The sequence below is a fragment of the Ascidiella aspersa genome, chromosome 2 (genome assembly GCF_963924565.1).
Source record: "Ascidiella aspersa chromosome 2, kaAscAspe10.2, whole genome shotgun sequence".
NCBI classification, from domain to species: domain Eukaryota; kingdom Metazoa; phylum Chordata; class Ascidiacea; order Phlebobranchia; family Ascidiidae; genus Ascidiella; species Ascidiella aspersa.
The window spans coordinates 29,203,096-29,224,394 of NC_139448.1; the positions used below are offsets into that span (position 1 = coordinate 29,203,096).

The following is a 21,299-nucleotide window of genomic DNA, read 5'->3' on the forward strand; positions in this document are numbered from 1 at the left end:
TCTGGCATCGGCCATTTTGCTGTCGACGTTTAGGCGCGCTAGTATATATGGCGCCCTTGGGTCGCCGCTGTTTTGGAACCGTATTTTTTGGCCCTGTTTATGGTTAGTGGCGGGTTATTAGGGTAAATTAGCGATGTACTTGGGGGTGGGGTTTGGGGATAGGTAAACTATTGTATTGGTCTGATTCTGGCCAATTAGATCTTATTCCGACAATTTAGGACTTATTCTTAGACCGTACTGCGACTATAAGTATTAGTCCCATTTTTGTCTTACTCCGAACTGTGTTTTATTCCGACGTTGATGTTGTCCTTATTTCGGTTTTATGTCTGGAGTCCGATGAACGTATCAATACGTTATAATGACGGTCTCCATAATTTATCGATAAGCCCGTGTCACTAGGTCAAAGGTTGCTACGAAAATGGATCAATTTAGGGTTGTTACAACACGAGCAAATATAATTATTTCGGTACAACATGTTTGGTGTTACATTGTAGTTAGAGTTAGTGGCAAGTTTACTTCTTGAGTTGTGTCACTTTTTGGGTTTATTTAAGAGTTGGTTTGGGTCCAGGCCAGCGGCACTACTAGAATATTTTTTATTTTTCAGGAACGCATGAAAGATTCCTAACCTAACGTATAGGAATTGTTAGAGATGACGTCACACAGTTAAATTTCCTAATACAAGCAACTTAAGAAAACTTGAGATTGTCATTCGTTATCGAGATGAAATTTTTGTATAAATGCATATTGAAACAGTTAGCGGCAAACCTTTTTCGCGACGAGACTTATTCGGGTTAAACTGATGTAATGTATTAGTAGAACTGAAAAAGTTCATGGATCGACATTTGTTATGAAATGCAAATTGCATAACTTTATTAAAATTGGCAAATATGATTTAGGTCTAGAATCTTAAGATAAAACAGATTTTTTACTCTTAAAACATGCCAGCAATAGTTATTTTACAGTTGGGTTTGTTTTGCTTAGATGCCGAATACAGTGGTTTTTGGTTAAGTGTTTGGTTGGATTTTGGGTTTGGTTTTTGGATTGGGTTAAATAGTTTTGATTCTTTGTCGCAAAAAAACGCTTTCAAAGGCGTATCTAAATCCGCTCATTTTAACGACTTGCATACCATGCACCGAGCAACTGGTTTTATACAGGAACCTATGGGAAATTATCACTGTGTTGTTCACTAGATTAGTGAAGTCTACTGGTTTGTGTCATCAATAGCTAGACAGCTAACAAATGGCGACAAATTAGTATAATGATAAAAGAAGCCCGTTTACGTGTAATTTAAATAAACAAAATTACCACCATAACTGGTCTATATCTTGAGAATATTACAAAAAATCGAAGTTAATGTTAGTTACCGCAAATGAAATAATGCTTGAAGTATTGCATAACAACTCGCGTTTTCTCTGGGATAAAACACCTTATACCAGGGATTCTTAACCTTTTTTTGTATGTTTTACCCACTGGACAAAAATGAACATCACATTTACCCCCAATATATAAAGTGGTTCTCATTTATTAAAAAAACGAAAGTAACAAATTACATCAGTTATAGTCAGTGCGACGGCTACCCTTGCTATTGGGCAACGAGTTGTTCAAGGTCTGGTAAATTAGTAGATAATGCACAACGAATATCAGATTCAACATGTTAAGTCGGTTTCGTGCTTTAGATTTTATAGTAAGCAATGCAGAAAAGTCAGTTCGCATTGGTTAGTTAAAGAAAACAGAACCACAATATTTAGAGCTTGAATACATAGCCTTGGATTTACCCCCTAAAACGAGGATATTTACCCAATGGGGTAAATTTAGCCTAGGTTAAGAAAGGCTGCCTTGTACTATCTGTTAAAATAACAGTATCACTTTTATTTAAACTCACACCCTTTTACCAATAAATTCCTGCCTGTTTGTACCTCGTTTCCTAAAATGAATTCTTATCATCTGACGAAGAAATTGATTGACGGCAAAACAGAGAGTTTTGTATAAAGTTGTGGTACAAAATAACCTTTTTTGCTTCCCATGTCTGGAACGAGGAGTTGATGCGAAATAGTAACACTTTGCTTAGCAATACAACAAAAGTCTGGCGACGCGGAGACGCATAAAGCTTACAGAAAAACAATGACAGCAACTTATTAGGTTGAACAAGAGGACTTTTCAATCGTTTTAAACCAGACTAATAGTTTAGCTTTATTTAGCCGCGGGCCTATACTAAATTGAGAAAGGTGTCGGCGGGCTGCAATAGATTTTATCTCACAATTTTGCTGTTTAAACGTGTATTTTTAACATTTTGTTGAGCGGATCTAGGATTAATTTATGTTTGAAATTGGGTTTAATTACATTCAAGAAGACAGCGTTCGCGCAAAGGGCGTAAACAATTGCGTTTCTTTGGCTTAAATTCGAGTCCACAGGACGTCATACACAATCACAATAAAAAGTTGTGTTCTATGTTTGAATATAAAATACCCAATGAATTCGTGCGAAGCGTATAAAATGTTTTGAAATATAGTATGCTGGTTTAATTGTTCAAATGTCACGTTATGCACGTCTTCCAAGGGCTTGAAACATTCGCTTGAAACGCAAACACTAAAGTTTTTTATTCCCGCAACAGTGATGCGAATCATTTATACTTACAGCGGTGCTGTGACTCTGTGTCATACTCTATTACGCCTCGTCGCCTCGTATTATCGTCATTACCCAATCGACACTTTTTCAAATTTTTGCACAGAAAAGCGTTATTAGTAGGGCCTTCAAAAGTCAATAAACTTAAAAAAAAGAACATCGTGTGTCCACGACTTAAAGAATAAAGTTGTTTTCAGCACATAGGGGACTGTTTATAGGTCAAAATAAAGTTAAAATTTACAATAAAGTTAAACATTTGTTATAAAGTCTAAAATTGTTAAATTATGGCTTTTGACAAAGTTTTTGTGTTTCTTACCAGCAATTTTTGTAAAAATCATCGTGGAAGCATTGTAAATCAGAAGCTGCGGCACAACTAAACCATATTAACCGATAAAAGCAGGAAACATGTCACAATGCCCACTTGGATCAGCTGTAACTTTTATCGCGAATTGTCCATTTTTTTTATTTATTGTTACGTCATAAATAATTCTTATAAAATACTTTATCTTCATAAACGTGGTCTTTTCGAAGATCAACAGTTTGTATTTTAGGAATTTAAAATTGCCTAAGCAAGCTAAATCTATCGCCAAAAAACCCGACGCACTTTTATAATCCATAAAACACCTTGACTTTGCGACAAAATACGACGTTTGAACTTAAAATCGACTAAATATTATATTTGGGTAACTGGCGTCAATTGAAGGATAACTGTGGCCTCTACAAACAAGCCATTTCGTTAGGTTAAAATGAAGTTAAAATTTGCTAAAAATAAAGTTAAAATTTTTTTTTAGGTTAAAATAAAGTGGTCCTAGTTATTAGCCTAAGTTCGGATATCATTAGCCCCACTTTTAATATTGCCAATAAGCGATTTGATATATATTTTTTCTTCACTTTTTGATATTCCTGTCGTATTTGATATGTTGTATTTCTACACATTTAATTTTTTTAATATATCACACGTCAAGCAAAGCGAAATCGCTCATTTGACAAATTCGATTAGGCTAACTCCGTCCAGTCCCGGTTAGACTCCTTCAAACTTATTTTAAAAAGTTTTAATCCGGCCTAAACTCATTCCTAAAGAATATAGATTAATATGAATGTTGTACTTAATTAGTATCAATTATCTAAAATTAACGATGATAAACACCAAAATATTCCATTGCAATCATATAAGGAATATAATGAGTTTAACTTGAAATATAAAAGCACGATATGCAAGCAACTGTGTTTTTCAAACAGGGGCGGTTAAACAAAAACACAATTCAAATGGAATACATTCATTTCTAGAAGTTTCTGATAACATTGGATTAAGGCAGATCTCAGGTACCGTAAAATAAATGCATTTTTGATTCCTAAATTAGGGGCGCCATACTCTCAAGAAAAATCCTGAAAAAATTAACACAGGCAGCAATTTCCGAATTGTTTAGATCAATGGTACCCAAACTGAAAAAAAAAGTTTCGCCAATTCACATTATTCCGTTTTTAAAAAGTATTTTTTGCGATATAGGTATAGTCTTACTTATGTTTTTTTAGCTACGCAATTAACACGGCAGTGCACTTTTGAAATTCAGTCTGCTAAAAAAGATATTTAATTTGATTTAAATCTAAAAAAGGATTATTCAGTTACTGTTAGATTAAAGTTCGTTTGGTATAGCCAGTCATATTTGAGTCTTATTTGAAAAAAATATATAAGTCTTATTCGAAAAATTGGCTAAATGTCGTACAAAAATAGGTTTACGGCACATGGTGCGCCACGAATTGTTTTATGAACCAAATTTGGGCCACGGAATAAAAAAGTTTGGGAACCACTGGTTTAGATCGTATAAACTTGACTAGAATTTTAAAATCCAACCCTAGACACGACTGCAAAATAAAGCAAAGGAAAAATAAAGCAAAAGAAGAAGGATATATCACAACAGCAGACGCAAAACAACGCCAAAAAATCAACATGTGTCCAAACAAAAATTGTGATTTTTTTTCACATAATTAGGTTATTCAAGCAAGCGAAAACGTTATACTTATCAACAGCAATAAGTCCCAAATGAAAGAAATTTTTTGGCGGATTTCTAGGTTAAAAAGTTTTAGTTCAGTTTCTGCCATTGTTAAAAGCACTTTATGTTTGGTCTTATCCTTAATTTTGCTTTACATACTGTAGCCCAGGGGTCGGGAACCTATGGCTCGCGAGCCATATATGGCTCTTTTGGTGACGACATATGACTCTTTTGAAGAAAAAATCTTGCTTGCAGAAAAATGCAAACTATCATTTCTCAGCATGATCTCAACTAAAACTGCACGCGGCACGACCGCTTTCCTAACTTTCCCTTTTTAACACACATAATAGCAAATTTTGGCGCTTCGCGCGAATCATATTTGTTTTTCGAGACTGTTATCGTGTTTAAAGGAATACCTTAATATCCAAAAGACCGTTTTCTTTTTACGGAACTCCGTAATCAAAGTTACGCAAACTTAGCTAATTCATTTTTGGTGCATAGCATGTTGAAAGTTTAAATGTGAACAAAATAAGAAGCCTATAACTAGATGTTAAAAAAGTATTATATGGCTCCCATAGAAATAAAACCAAGAATTTTTGACTTATATGGCTCCTTGAGCTAAAAATGTTCCCGACCCCTGCTGTAGCCTTTAGTAGGCATAACTGCACTGCGTTGCCCAACTTAACGTCACAATGCACGTGACCGGTGTCCACTGACGTGTGACCAACTCCCGAACCATGCGTGTTCGGCGTTTCGCGATTCACTCTAGTTTATACTATTCGATTAAATGCAGCCTCTTTTCTAACCGCTTGAACCACTGTGTTATGCTGTGTACTGGCATTTGTGAATATACTCAATGAGCAATATCAAATGAGTTAAGTAACTCTGTCTGGAGTTCAACAATAAGTTAAGGACAGGTTCTTCTCTTGACAAGGAACGTGCCAGATTGAAAACTTTGAATATTGCGCGGGGGAGATGTTTTGCAGCTAAAAAAAGGCGCGGCTTAAAATAAAATTTCGACTTGAACTTGCGCGGCTGAAAATAAACCACCAGGCTACCGAAAGTGGTAAGTTGCGACATAATAATAAACTTAAAGGTTTACAGCGTTCATAGAATACTTGAAGCACTGAGCAATTTTTGGTTGGTATGCGGGCGCAGCTAAATATTTAAAAAGTTTGATAGTTTAGCATTTAATATGCAATATACTCGATATTGTATATTTTGACGTCACTATACACGTGACCGTTGTCCTCTGATGCGTGACCAAAACGCCGAACTGTGCGTTTTTAGTGTTTCGCAGGGGATTCTATATGATGCATTATATTACATACGTCTTACAAACTAGCGTTAAAAAATGTTATGCAACTTCAGTATGCGGCCCGCCAATTTTTTTTGTACTTTTTGTGGCCCTTGTACCATTTTAGTCGTGCAGGCCTGGTTAAGGTGACACATTTTCGGTCATACACGAGTGATGAGTGAATAAATGTGACGTCAGTTTTACAGGAGCCATACTAACGTTTCTATTATGTTAATATACTTCTCGTAAATAGTAAAGTTTGTTAAAGCCCGTTTTTATATTTTAGCAGTATTACTCATTTTTAGGTAATTTCGTTTCATACAGAAGTTTGCGCGGCTGAAGTTTTGCGCGTTTGCTCGAGTCAGATTTTGCGCAACACATTTTCTATAAAATGCGCGGCTGTGACCGCGGCTGTGACCGCGGCTGAGAGTGCTACTGCGCGTGGCCAAAATTTCCTACCTGGGGAACGTGTAAGAGTCTTAGTCAGCCTTCGACTCTAGGCTTACGGGCCAGCGCCTTACTTACCCGTAGCAATACACTCTGGACGCTTTAGACATACCGACATAGCAATTATAAAGCTGATGTTTGTTTTTAGTGTAATAAACAAAAATCTTGCTATAAATCATTACTGTGGAACAACGAAACACACAAGCATAAAACAATCGCATTTCAATTAAATGTGCATTCCAGGTAATACGCAAGAATAGTAGATGCTTCGAAAGCTTACACAAACCACATAAATCTCTATGGCTGAACAAGCTAAAACCGTCAGTTCATACGAGCGTAAACATTGTTAAGTTTGGTTTATCGTTAAATAAATTAGCTAAATTGAAAAATAAGTTAAACCTAGATAAGAACGGTTTTCAAAATGTATTAAACAGCCTCACAATTATTTCAATTTCGTACAATTTTATTACATACGACAGTATTAAAGGCGTTATAAAGATAAGCGATTGGTTGCATAAAAGAGGATAGTTATTAAAGAAACACTAATATAGACGAAACAGCCGTAATATGTAATTTCGACTAACAAACAGTGTTGTAAATAGGTGTCACACATGAGAAATACCAACTGGCTGACACCACACATAGGAAAAGTAAAGTGGATAGTTTTACAAATAATACTTTAATGAGCAAATATGCGATACTGAATTATTAACCAAATAATTTAGAAAAATGCATATCATCACTTATATATATTGGGCCACACTATCTAATAGTAATAGGTATACAAAGATCAAATGCTGCAAAACTTATTCTAAAACAATTTCAGGCAAACTAGAACTATTCTTCCAAATGGGATAGAATAAGAAATCTGATAAAACTAGCAATTAAACTAAAATCAAAACTGGAATTTCATTTTATTAAAATTGTATTTCAATCTTAAACAAACAAGCAATTTAATTTCATTAGAATGAGAATGGCAACATTTGTCCAACAACATTGGCGGGTTTCATTTAACATAAAGTATAGCGGTTTAGTTGAACAAAAATTTAAGGAGAGGTAAAATTACAGCAAAAAAGCGATTCATATACGAGATTAAAACTTTTATTTTCGGTATCTTTTCACAGGTTTTATAAAACAACTAGACTTATCTAAAAGCCTTTGGTGTCAGCAGAGCTGGTGGCGACTTTTTCCCATTTCAAGATGTCTTGTGAGAGGTTACAGCGCCAGAAAACTTGACATGGCGACCTGGTTTAAAATAACGTGATACATTTCGCCTAACACGCCTCGTCGTTGTATCAACAAGCAACTATAAATATAAACATAAATTATTTATGTGAATTATTTTTTGAACACAATAGGCGAAATCACCTGAGGCCCGCGTTGAAAGGAATATAACTGTTTAGCAATGATAAAAAAACATTCGGGATCTAAACGTAGCATTAATAGAACACAATCATAGGAATTGTTGTATAGATTATACAGTATAGCTTAGGACTAGATGACATGCTTTCTGCAACACTTAATTGTCGCTTACGGGTAAAACTTATAGAAGGAGCTTTTATTCAGTATCGAAATCTATTTTCCTACTTTCGGTAGAACCACGTTATTCAATAGGCTTTGATATCGCGAGTACATTGTATTTTTTATTGGGCTATATCCCTCATTGTATAGAATAGTTCGCTTTTAGATACAATAATATTGGTAGCTGTATATAGTTTGAATTAAATCCACCTGAGAAAAGATTTGGTGTTAAAGTGAGGAGGTTGAAATATTTATTTCTGCCTATGCGTATTGTGGGGTTCTTTGCGGTCAACACAGTATAAGAAGTGAAAAGAGTGTACCTGACGAGCGCGATATAAAGCGTACTTCCACACATCGAGCTGGTGATTAGTGAATCACAAAACGGTAAATGACATAGGACTGTCCAAATCTTCGTCCTGACGTCAAAATTGCATAGGTTGGACTTATCTGAATAAAAAATGTCAACCATTTTTTTCAATTGGATACTTTCAGTCAATATATCATTACGTGTCAGTCAATAATCAATATATTTTATAATTCAAACAAAAAAGCGCTTTAATAAAACCCAATAACGTACTTTATATAGTCACCGAAAGCCATTTCAGACTAACTGAATCTGTCAATCAATGATGCAAGCAAGACAGGCTAGAAAAACAACTAGTCTGTGACGAGGTTCGAACTCACGACATTTTGGACATAACGGGACCTTTGCTCTAGCAACTGAGCTACACTGGCTCAGAAGGGAGTGAACCGAGAAACAACCATACTCCAATGCTTGATACAATCTTTTAGTATGAATAACGTCACATTGAAAGGGATCTACAGTGCCATATCATTTAATAAAAGATAAACACGTACTTATTACGTAGATCTTATCTTCGTAAACCTCAGCGCAAAGCATGCCAGCAAATCCATCCGGCATGGCTGGTCCGACTGTCCATTCGTTTTTCTCTGGCGAGTAAACGTCAACTGAAGAGCAACCTGAACATTCAGGATGTAAAAATAAACTTTATTAGACGTGATTGCTTCGCTCATGAACGTTTAAAATATCTCAAAGATTCGACATTTTAGGTTTTTGCAACGGAACTTTTCTCAATTGTTTTACATTTAGTGTTCATTGTGCATAAAGGTCCTTACAAACATAGAGAAGTTTACTTTAAAAAGCTCGTTTTAATTATAACGATTTTAACGAACAAAATACGCTTTAAAGGGTTACAACTTATAAAAATTCTTCGCTAGTTTGATATTACATTCGACATAAACCTTTTTATTAATGAAAATAAAGTATTTGGTTGTTAAGAAAAATCTAATACATAAAAATGTAGATTTTTACGTTTCAATGTGATTTTGTTATTATCCTTGTTACAATTTGCAAAGCAAATCAGAGCAGGTTAAAAATAATTCGAACAGGGTATTTTTGCGTTTATGAAGAATACAAGACAATAAAAGACTGTAGTTACACAATTATTCGTTGCCTAACTTATATTCTAAAGTCGGTACAGCGACCTTGCCAATCGCACTGTAAACAAATTACGATACTTCTGTAATTGATTAGAGTCTATTATATACAGATATTTATGTGATACCTTTTTGTTGAGTAGTAGCTTGCACGTTTGACAAACTGTTAAAACCAATTGGTTCCACGTCCGTCCAACCGCCCAATATGTATATCATTCCTATAGTTATAAAAACATGACAAATCCATTTACTTGGCCAAACGTGTTTCAAATACACCACACGTTGCTTACCCTTGATATGTACAGAGACACTGCTGTGTTTTCCCACAGGCATTGGACGGAGCTTTTCCCATTTCTTTAACAAGGAGTTTAAACGAATACTGGAGGTTAGTACTTTCCTCTCACCTGACGTTTCAAGGACACCACCGAATAGGTACGGTATACCTAAAAGCAAAATTATGTGTTGTACAAAAAGGCAGAAAGTAGTCATAACGAAATAAAGTCGGATTTCTGGTGGGGTCTGCTTGTGGGCCCGAATTCAGACGTTTGTATTTGGAACTATGGTAATTACGAGGGACAACTGATACTTGACACTGTGCTCGGATACCGACACCCGAAATTTTGGACAAAAAAATCGATATTCGATTAGATACCAAATGACGTCATTACTTTGCTCAAACTTACTTTGAAAGTAGTACTTTTTTCAGGCTATCTTGGTTTCCGATATTTTTGGACATTCGTATAGTTATTATTACACCGTGTTACGTATTAAACACGTTTTAAAGACCATAGCACAAAAAAATGTTTTAAGTTAAAAAAAATTAAATAGATGGAATTTAAGTGATTTAAAAGCAAAAGCAAGTTCTACTTAATTTACTTTTTACACTTACCTCCTACAAAAACTGCAACAGGCTGACATACAGGTTGATCCAAACCCGGTAAATCTGTCCACTGTTCAGTGTGACTTGTCCAATCTTCGTTTATGCACTGAGTGACCTTCTGTGATGCGTTAATTAAAGATCCACCGCAAAACACCAATTTCGCACCATCGCGGGCATAACACAAACGATGAACGTCTGTGGTATTGGGATGTCGTATCTCGAACTGCACCAAAACATTTAAACTGTAAGCAGAGGGAATTATTCCATCGGGCCTTTTTGTTTGATGTGGATTGGTAGTTTTGTTTCGGCAACAAGATATTTCGTGTTTGAATATTTGTTGCATCGCTTGTACTTTATACCACTTTGTAAGCATTTGGGTAAGTTCGAAGACAAATCGTGAGCACGTACTTGTGGGATACAGAAAAGGCTATCCTTTAAGAAAGGACACTATAAGCTGTTCTTTGAGGAGAGGCGCAAAACGATGTATCTTAAAAGACGTCAGCCTGCCTTATGAAAATGCAGTTTTCGTAGCGCAGAGATGTCATTTTGGTTAGACAAGCTTGCATTATGTTAAATATTTGAAGGGCCGACACTGTGTTTGTTAGCTAATTACGTTACGATTGCTTACCTGGTGTATTTTTTCTGAATCCTTTCGCAACACGTATATCGTTTTGAAACCAACAAGCACGGCGGTATCTGAAAATCAAGAACACTAAACTATCTTAAAGCACATTATTATGTTTTATTAACATTTTTCATAGCACTGAATTTCAAGGGACGTAGGTTCGATTCTCCACGTTTATACGATTTTAGCCATCGGTGAACGCGCATAGTCAGGTCAATGTTTCACATACGTTTTGTTGTGTTTTGTTGATCAATTAGATTTTGTGTTTTATTAATCAATCAGGCCCCAAGGGTTAATAAATACGTTTAAACATGTCGTTTACCCCTGTAACAACTTCCAGGGTGCGACTGCAGTATATAGGCCTACTTTTAGTATATTCTACCTTGTTGGAAAGTGTTTTGGAAAGACGCATTCTTTCTGTCCGCTTCGCGGAGCTTGTCTAAACTTTCCCTCCAAGTTCGGTTGAGCTGGATAGATTTTAACTCAGGTGCTTGCATTCTTTTTTCCTCCATCTCTTTCTTCCACATGATATCTGTCTTATAATCGATGATGGACCGCCACACTGTAATACTGTCGACTCTATAAATTAAGATAATATAAATCTAAATGAATTCGCCCAAAATATTCGATGGATTGTGTTTTTTAAACTTTGAGTTTAAATCTGTTGATTTTTAGTGAAAGTGCAAATTTCAAAAATGTTTAATATTTTTTTTTAAATGTGTAAAACTGACACAGCAATATAGTTGATACGACATAATTAAAAATGCCAACAATGATATCGGTATAAAGGGGCGGATTTATGAGTTTTGTTTGGGTTTATTAATGGGGATTTTTTATAGATGAAGTTACAAATAACCTTAAAGAACATCAATTCTAGCAAAACGAGTCTAAATAAATTCAAGAAGATGAAGTGAAGCGACCTTTTATGGTGTGGGGGGCATTCCCCTCCGAACCTGGACCGAGTTGATAAACTGGTAAAACTATTCAAACATTTATGTATTGCAAAATAAAGTCAACTCACGAGACGTCAGCTAAGCAAATGGAATTGCCATGGGAAGCCGAGTAAATCTGTCGAAGCGGAATCGGCAACTCAGTGGTCACCATCGTCCAAGCATTGTCCAAAAGGTGGAAGGTTTCCATTGTATTCGCCCCGCTGACATCACCACCTAAAAACAACTTTTCTTGACTAAATGCAACTTTTTTTTCTAGGTTTTGTTCGACTTCTGAGTCGAGAGTTCGGTTCTGGTTAAAAATAACGTCCAATTTCAGCCATAAAATGAGCCTGAATGTGACTTCCGAGTCCCGCGACCTACTTTGAACAAAAAAATGTACTCTAGTCTAAACAAATACCCCGACTCCGGCTAAATATGCTGATTCCATTGAGTGCCGAGTCCCAGTACGACTCTTAAGCCTGTATTCTCGTGCATTGGCGTTGAAGTAATTTAGCAGTCCGATGGCAAACTCAGTAGAGTTTGCAAGATAACAAGATTGTTTAAAATGCTTAACGCCTTTTGGAATTCAAACAAGGTAGGAGCTGTGTGTTATTTAAAAAAACACCGCATTTAAAAATGGCAGTAGTTGAAACAACAATTTTATCAACAAACAATTCAACAAAAAATGACACCCTTGCCCTTATCACAAATCGATCATAAATAAAAATGAAGCATGACAACAATAGCACAATTTTAACTCTTCACCCATTAAATACCGAATACAAAGATTTGCTGTTTGATGGACTGAGCCGAAAAATCGCAACGCTCTTTAGTCATATTGGGGCCGATCGTCCATAAGTTTGATGACGGGTGGTAAACTTCCACGACGGAGCAACCTTGATGTTGAAACGATAGGAAAATGAAAAATGTAACTAAACTAATCCAATTAAATATTTCAAGATATTTCAAGGGGTCGAGTAATTTACTTACACTTGGATTTCGCGATTCCATTCGGACAGGAGAGTCCTCCCAACACAAAGACTGAAACTGAAAAACACAGTAGGAATAGCTCCGAAACTATTGTTATGAGTTTAAATTCCTTGCAAAACAAAAAACAAATTCCTAAGTATTTGGTGTTATTCGGCATCACGTGACATACATTCCGATGAAACGGCGCAGCTGTTGCTTCGAAAAGACGGGGAAGTCCCGACCGTTATCCACTCGTTTATTGTTTTGTCCAGCAGTTCTACCTTGTCTGTGAACAATCCTTTTATTGGCTGCACGTCTAATGAACCACCGAAGGCAAGTAGCTTTCCTGGGAGTAAAACAATCAATTTTAACCGAGGATGTGGAGTCGATTGCAAACTACTCAGGGTCCGACCCCGGCCTAGAAAATAGCAGTGTTCTGTTATGACTTTGTCAATGACTTGACTTAAGTCACAGTTTTTAAAGACCTAGGTTTTTGGGCAAAACAAAGTCTTTTGGACAAAAGACTTGACATGACTAAAGCCTGGTGTGTTGTCACTAAGATTTTTTTTTTATAAAAGATGGTTATTTATCTGAATTGGTGCACGTAAAAATATTAACTTACGATATTCGAGTTTTTGTTATTTTTTAGTTGAGTTATTGCTCATAATAGAACTAGGTAACCAACTGTAATAGTTACTTTTTAATATTTTTTTAATATGCCAAGGACTTGACTTTGATTCGGCTGGCACTAATTATGACTTGACTCGGACTTAACTTGCTATTCATTCAAAAAGACTTGACTTTTGACCTAAGTCACTCTATATCATTTTTAATGACTTGTTTACAACACTGGAAAGTTTAATTCCTGAGACAACGGTCACTTAAACGTCGAAGACCTTAGTTATTATATAACTTATTTATGTACAATGTTTTACGTTTTCTATTACGATTTCCTAGTGCGGCTTTATCGGTTCGAACTTGTAGCTGCGTAAACGCACGTCGGACTCAGTATTCGAGTAGTTCACTCGAGTGCCAATTTCCGAGTCCCACTCCATCCAAGTAAACTGACTTAATCGAATGTTGAGCCTCGAGTTTAGGTCTGATTCCGCGGCCTTGATTTTGACTTTTTGCAAAACCCTTTCTCAAATAGTAATAGATGCTTGTATTAATTTAAAAAAGCTAACCCTTGAAACAGGCCAGAGCAGTTCCGACTCTTTCAGATGACATGGAAGGAAGTCGAGTCCAAACTTTGCCGTCAAAGTGTCGTACCAAGCATGACGTCATATTTTCCCTTATCCCGCCGCAAGCGTAAGCGTTCGATCCGTGGGTGGCAAAGGAGGCTTGAGTTAGATCTGGACAATCTTCGCACTTCTAAAATATAATACTTTTTTCTATAGCTTCGCTATTTAAGGATGAGCCACACGAGGTCAGGGGCACATCTTGTGGCACGAGGCCATGCCACCAAAAAAATCCTAACTACGTAAAATCGTTAAAAATAGTTCTCTATAAGACATTTTTTTTCAACCGGCATGCAAGTGCTTTCCATTTTACTAATATTAAGATATGTTACGATACGACATAACGTTATGACATAACTTTGTGACGTCACGTTTTGACTTAACTTAAAACTGAATGCAAGTGGAAATATTGACAAATAGTATTTCACTGCACGGTTGTGCTAAAGCTCGTCAATAGTTGGGAACAATTTATCAACAGTGCCACATATTTTCAGATTTGAATAAGACAAATACGGTTATTACCCAAGAATAACTTTGTAATTTTGCCAGTATTTTTATCTAGTAGTTATGCCGGTATTTTTTATCTAGGCATTCGACATGAAAGCGCTATCTTAGGGGATTGGTTAGCAATTCTAAAGTGAAGTACAGCAAACTGAAAAAATAATTCCCGAAGTACTATAGTCATCATCATATTTGTCTGCTGATCTCCAATTTTGCGATAAGCTTTAATTTTCTATAAATGTGAAAACATACGAGCGATGCGACATTCGTGTTTTTTTAACAATGTAATATTTAATTAGTCGAAACATTAACGTGTACTGCAGCAGATAGGCACACCTGAATAACCTTTACATTATCATCATAATAGCCAACCAGGTTTGTTCCAGTCGATAGCAGAAGGTCGACGTGTTCTGAAATCGGATTGACAGTTACAAAAGACAAACAAGATATCTGAAAAAACTATACTACGTTAAAAATTTACCAGGCTCTTTTTTCAATCTTGCAGTTTCCTTTATAGCGGCTTCAGGATTGAGATGAAAATACATAGCTTCTGTAACTGCAGTAACACATGCAGGAAACTCTTTTACAAGCTCCTATACCAAAGAAAAAGCATTTAATTGTATTTTCTACAGTAGTAGTCGGTGGACTGTTGGCCTTTAAGCCATTTTTAGGGGGCCTCGAGCTATTTTTTGAAAGTTAGTTTTGTGTATCCTTTTAATTGAAGTTTTGTCAATTTAAAACAAATTATCGCATTTTTTTGAGCTACGCTTTTAGACTGGAGTTTAGCTGCATATTTGCTCGCGAGTTCTCTCGAGAACAACCGATGTTTTTAAAATTATTTGCATGATGACGTAACTTTATGACGGCATTTTAAAGATTTGCAAGCCCCCAACTCAAACAAAAATACTGGTTCCTCCCCTGTAGTTGTGGTTTTACATATAGTTGGCCTTCAATATCAGTGGAAAGAGTATTTGGGGCTGCGACAATAAAGTTTGCCTACCACTGGTCTACAGCTGCAAAACAAAGTAAGGCGTTACCCTTTGCCAAAATGTATCATCTGTCTTTGCTGGCACCATTTTACCTCACTTACCGAATTTTGGGAATTTAGAAATCTAAAAATCCAATATTTCAACTCACCTCGTGCCGAACTATGTCCAGCAGATAATCTTGTGGCACAAACTGAAGTCGAACTTTGCTGAAGAGATCGGGAAAATGCTTTAAACGCGATTCAGGGTCAAACTTTACCCACTTTAAGATTACCTCGTACAGATGGCTTTCACAATCCAGCTTTGCAAGGATGAAAAGGGCATGGTAAATAGTTTTAACAAGATTGTTAATAAAAAAAAACATTAAAATTCAGTTTGATTTCTTTAATCGTCGTTTCAGTATGAAAATGTATTATGGACGCTTACAACCGGAGAAAAGTTTTTTTTAAACTATTTTGTCGATGTGCAGACTTATCATTTTAAAGACGAACCACAAAACAACAGGATAATTGTACAAGGTCCATAAAATGTAAAAGTAATTTTAAGTTTAATCATAATACATGCAAAAAACAAAAATGTCGCGCAATACACGAGACATACAATCCCAGTTAAAATTACCGATTTTTATCTTGACGATCATCAGTAGTTTTTTTATCGTGATGATAGCACTAATTTTTAAAAATAAGACTTCACTTTTTGTATTGACTTCGAGCATTTGCAAATTTCTATCTCAACATTTTGGATATTTCTGGCAAACTTACCATCACATCCTCAGACGATAGAATCTTTTCGAGGTCGCTCTTGGCGAGAAAATAAAAGTTCTCCTGTGCGCTAACCGCTTCAAGATTTTCGCAGATAAACTTCTTTACGGACTTACTGAACCTGGTTAAACTGCAGCCCCTCGAAATCGACAACATACGGAGGCAATTTCGCACGTCCAATATCGACATCATGTACTTGGTCAAGTCGTTCAGGAGATCTGACAACAAACACCAGTAATTTAAGAATTCGTCAATGTAGGGAAATTGAAAGTAATTTAAAAAAACACAAAGTGGCTCATTTTATCGAAATCCTAATTTATTACCTACATTAAGTCCAAATACTAAAATGCTGTCCATGACTGCTCAGTTGTGAGTGGAGTACTTTAATAAATATTAAATAAAACATGGTGATAGGAAACACAAAAAGTTATACAAACGTTTAGTCCACCATGTGTTTTTTCTTCGTTTTTTTAGTTTCACATTTACAAGACAAGTCACCGTAGGACTCAATAAAAAAAATAAGTAAAAAAAAGTAAAAATAATGAGGGAAAGTATTTCTACAACTAGCGATAACTGTAATACGGAATACGTTAAATTGAATATCTCAAAACAGTTAGATTGATTATTCCAAAACAGGATAAGCAATTTAAAATAAATGACTTGAGACAAGACGTTTTTTTAATATTTATTAGAATATCAACAGCCGCCGACACAAATTACAACCGGCGAGATACTTACCCTTAACGCTTAGGGCCAAGGTAGATCTCAGCAGTTCGTCGATGCTGTCCTCGGAAACAAATATGACGTCACCGTACACGTAATCCAGCACATCTTTCATGCCCCGAAACGTCACTCTCTTTAGAGGGATTTCGAGTTCGCCGCCGTTTGCCCCCTTTTTCTACGATATGAGTAAATATTTATTTGAAACATTGATTTACTTTTCAACGCGAAAATGCATCTTTATTCGTTTTTTTTTATCTACGTCAGAGTTACAACCTTATCAGTATAACATCGAAGCATTGAGCCAATATATTTATTAAATTTGCTCATATTTGTTCAATTTGCATCAATAATGTTATTGCTTTCACAGGTATAACAGCAGGGCATGGAGCCACCCAATTGTCTTTACTGAACTCATTGTAAGCTTAAAGCAGGGGTGTACAACAAGCGGCATGCGTGCCAAATGTGGCACGCGACCAAATAAAAAATGGCACGCAAGTCCCCCTAAATTACCTAATTTGCTATTCAGCCAATTGTAAAAAAATGCCTAATTTTTTATACAGTAAATTGCCATTGTTTATTTACAATATAAAACAATCGCTGCAATCACGACAACTAGCAATTTTCACATAACTATAAAGTTTGGTGTGAAGAAACAAAAAGTCAGCTCACCGACGACATTAAGATGCAGTAATGCGCACTGCTAACTACGTTTTTATTATTAGTAAAAAAACGCTTTTATTATTAGAAAGATTATTATATTACCTAACTTTTATTATTATATTACCTAACTTTGGCACGGGAAGAAGTTATAGGATAAAAATTGGCACGCCGGCATGTTTAAGTTGGACACCCCTGATGGCTTAAAGATAACAAAACATAACAAAGAAATAACATTATTAAATGCAAATTTAATAAATATGAGCCATGTCGAATTGATTCCGCGATTTTCTTAAAATTTGGAGAAAAATTTTTATTTTTTAATATATATTTTTAAATATATTTTCAAGTCTAGCTGAAGCCCACGAATTTTAACTACTCAATTGTGATTATATAAGATCACGGATAATGTTTTCAAGTTTAATGCATTTACTTTTAGCAATTTAATCGAATGAGAGGATTTCATTGATTTCAGGACACCCTGTAGTACACTTACATCGACGGTAAACAACTTGTGGAAATAACCGGAGCAGGCTGCCAGAACGCACTGATGGGCGAACAACTTTTCACCTCCGACCACAAACGTTATCTCGCATAACTGGTTCTTTTTGCGTTGTCTGTAGATGGTAAGAATTTGATATTAACCTATTAAAGCAGTGGTTCCCAAACTGCAGGCCATGACCCAGGAGTGGTCCACAAGACTATTTTCAGTGGGCCATAGAGCTATTTGAAAATATTGCAACTAAATATGTTATGTTTTACGAAAACAGCTGTTATCACATTTAAAACTATAATAGGAACGAGGCGATTTTTTGGCTATTTGTAAACAATATACGTAAAGGCAAAATCTCACGACATATGTTTGTTTCGCTACGCAGTTAGCACGGCAGTTTACTTTAAATTCAGTTTGTTTTCATCGAGATATTTAATTCCAATCTAAAAATGAGCCGGAAATAAAAAAGATTAGTTGGATGTTGTTAGAATCAATGCATTTATTGTGAAATTTTCCGACTATGTAGGCATAAAATGGGATTACAAAAAGGTAACGGCACATAGTGGGCCACAAACTGTTTTATGAAAAAAATTAGGCCACGGAATAAAAAAAATTGGGAACCACTGTTTTAAAGCCTTAACACTTGATGGGCGTCCTAGTATACGACCCAAAGGGGTAGTTTGACATTTTTGATAATAATATGAGATGGTATAACTTGAAATTTTTTAGGCCATTTTACTGTTGGTTAACCGTTAATGATTCCCTGTTTTAATATATAATTAAAAAGCGGTAATTGAAATTCATTGTGTTTTTTATCGTTTACGACACGATTTCACTGTCCTACAGGTGTTCTTAAGTTTTGCAAACAAAAATTTTGATAAGGCCAACTGTTTTGCATTAGACGATCATAACATTTCATAAAATCAAAAATATGTGTGTATATGCACAGTTGCACCATTGTGGTGCAATAAGCCATGGCTGCGCAGTAAGTAAAACCAACCAAGAGTCTGAATCTCGAGTCCCGAGTTCGTCTCCGACTCTAAAGCGTGTGCTTCACCCTTTACTTCACTTTAACAGGGGGGATTTCCAACAATTCAGTCAAAGGGACTGTCTTATAACCCATACATACAACCACAATTCTTGGGTGAAAATATTACACCATATGCTATTCCACCTATACAATTTACAGTTTTGGGCCTCATTGATTTCCAATTTGCTCCCACGCATGTGCAAGTCGTACTCTCGAGCCCGGCACCGCAGTCGTGGTTTGAGCACCAATCGATTTCTAACATATTCCCTATTTCTTGTATAGTTAACTACCATGAGTGTGGCACTGTATATTATTGTGTGTAAAATAATTTTGCTATATTAATGAAGCCGTCGTTCCAGTTTTCGTCCGAAAGTTATATCTTATTTTTGCCAACTTCGTATCGACGCGCTTATGTACAACAGTTTTCAACAGACAAAAAAGCACGGGAAAGTCCCAACTACATGAACTGCGTTCCGCGTCATCACGTGACGGGATACGATTATGCTAAACAACAAATCAATAAGCCAAACAACTAATGAATAATGTGGGGTCACTGCTAACACCAATTGGTCGATAAAGCTAATTGAAATGATCTGCAACCTACCGGTTAAGTTCGCTGAGTATATTAGACGGCTGGTTGGCGTTTCTAAGCAGTCTAATCGAGGTCATGACTTTCTTTCCAGCTGGACTTCAGAATGTTGCATGCTTGTCAATCCATCAAACACTGTATAGGACTATACTTGACCCTACATCAGCATAAACATATCTAAAAACAGTTTTAACATGTTTGCCAAATCCGGAAACACTCCTTACAAGGAACTATTCCTGTTGCTAATAATCGCTTGGAATACTAAGCCAAGCGTACAAAAATTACTGCTTGTACAACTCTTTATATTCACTTGCTTATTAAACTTTGCCGTCTGTTTCCTGAAATATGATTGTATTTGCGAAGGCAGCGTTACAGTAACTGTTGGTTTAAGCATTGCGGAAATGAGTTGCCTGCCGGAGCCTGTCTCTGTACAGGGTTTGTTAGTTAAGTTATTTGTCTTCGCATGGTTGACTGACTGCCTTACTAGTTTGAAGTGAGGCGTGTAGAACTAAAATAGCAACAAAACTTAAGTCAATACAGTTTATTTACCGCTTCAAAATGTAACGACAGGTGCAAATTCAAACAAATGTTGCAAAAAAACTTCATAATGCTCATTTAAATATATATTTATTGTGTATATATAGGTGTATATATATATAGGTGAGTCGCCGAATTTGTTTTGTTCAAGTGGCTTAAGTCAATAAAATTACAGAACAATTGGTAGTACACAATCGGAGTGTATAAAAAAGAAAGCAAATACTATAAGGGCTTGCGTTAAGTTGATAGTTTTATTTATTAGGATAGTTGGGCGTTTTACTTATTGGGATAAAGAGCCTTCCAGCTAGTATACGCTTCCTGTATGCCAATACGATTGCGTGAGTCACTCGCAAAGCCAACCACTATAGACAAGGATGGCTGTACTTTTGTTGTTGACAAATAAACAACCAAATTCATAACACAGCTGGGTAAGTGGGCATAAAAACTATGCAACTTACGAAATGACTCAGCGCAAGTAAGTATAGATTCAAGTCTAATAAAGGGCGCTATGTGATACGTGGTCGATGGCATAAGCCAGTGTTCGACAAAAACACCTTTTCAGAGCTGTTAAAGGCCCACTACGTAAAACCAGAACGAAAGCAGTGGCGGATTCAAGTAATACACGTAAGTAATACAGCAACTTAATGGCTGAAACACTGCCACTACATAATGTAAAACATACTCTAAAACGAAGAATGTAGACGCGAAGCGTGACAAATTTTGCGTTTACATATATTTAAAATTTGCAAACAATATAGGAAAACATTAAAGTTGGTGGTAGCCTTAAACGTATTAACTGACACACAGACGATAGTGATGACGTCAAAATCGCTTCTTAAGGGACTTAATACTGAAGTATGAATTAAACTACAAGACCATGTAAGAAATATAAATTAGCAAATATTGCAGATAAAAATTGCAATTGTGATAGACGGTGTTTGAGTTCTTTTTCAACAAGATGTTCTAAAATCAATGGTCCCCAACCCTTAAACCAATGGTCCCCGTGGATAGGGACCAATGGTTCACTTGGGTAGCATTTTTT

At 36.0% G+C, this 21,299-nt stretch overlaps 1 protein-coding gene across 2 annotated transcripts; it reads right to left on the reverse strand.

The window, feature by feature from the left end:
- Nucleotides 1–7,463: 7,463 nt before the first annotated feature.
- LOC146164744 (kelch-like protein 25) lies at nt 7,464–19,893 on the reverse strand. Of its 2 annotated transcripts, none has more exons than XM_083381995.1 (19): nt 19,736–19,893; nt 18,105–18,225; nt 16,967–17,126; nt 16,229–16,446; nt 15,619–15,768; nt 14,963–15,074; nt 14,818–14,891; nt 13,927–14,110; nt 12,933–13,088; nt 12,764–12,820; nt 12,550–12,669; nt 11,863–12,007; nt 11,224–11,420; nt 10,845–10,912; nt 10,226–10,439; nt 9,627–9,779; nt 9,465–9,554; nt 8,737–8,859; nt 7,464–8,325 (listed from the first exon to the last, which is right to left on the reverse strand). In XM_083381995.1, exons 1-19 carry the CDS (start codon nt 19,798–19,800, stop codon nt 8,018–8,020), a joined length of 2,715 nt encoding a protein of 904 aa, XP_083238121.1. In that variant the 5' UTR covers nt 19,801–19,893; the 3' UTR covers nt 7,464–8,017. The 2 variants fall into 2 exon arrangements, with proteins under 2 accessions (XP_083238121.1, XP_083238120.1); XM_083381994.1 differs by having other exon boundaries at nt 13,927–14,113.
- Between the last annotated feature and the right edge of the window lie 1,406 nt (nt 19,894–21,299).

Coding starts and splice junctions, on each gene's coding strand:
- LOC146164744 (XM_083381994.1), bottom strand. CDS start 19,800: ATGACCTCGATTAGACTGCTTAGAAACGCCAACCAGCCGTCTAATATA. Junction 16,447..16,966: donor CTTGGCCCTAAGCGTTAAGG/GTAAGTATCTCG, acceptor GTTTGTTGTCAG/ATCTCCTGAACGACTTGACC. Junction 15,075..15,618: donor TGGACATAGTTCGGCACGAG/GTGAGTTGAAAT, acceptor TCTTTGGTATAG/GAGCTTGTAAAAGAGTTTCC.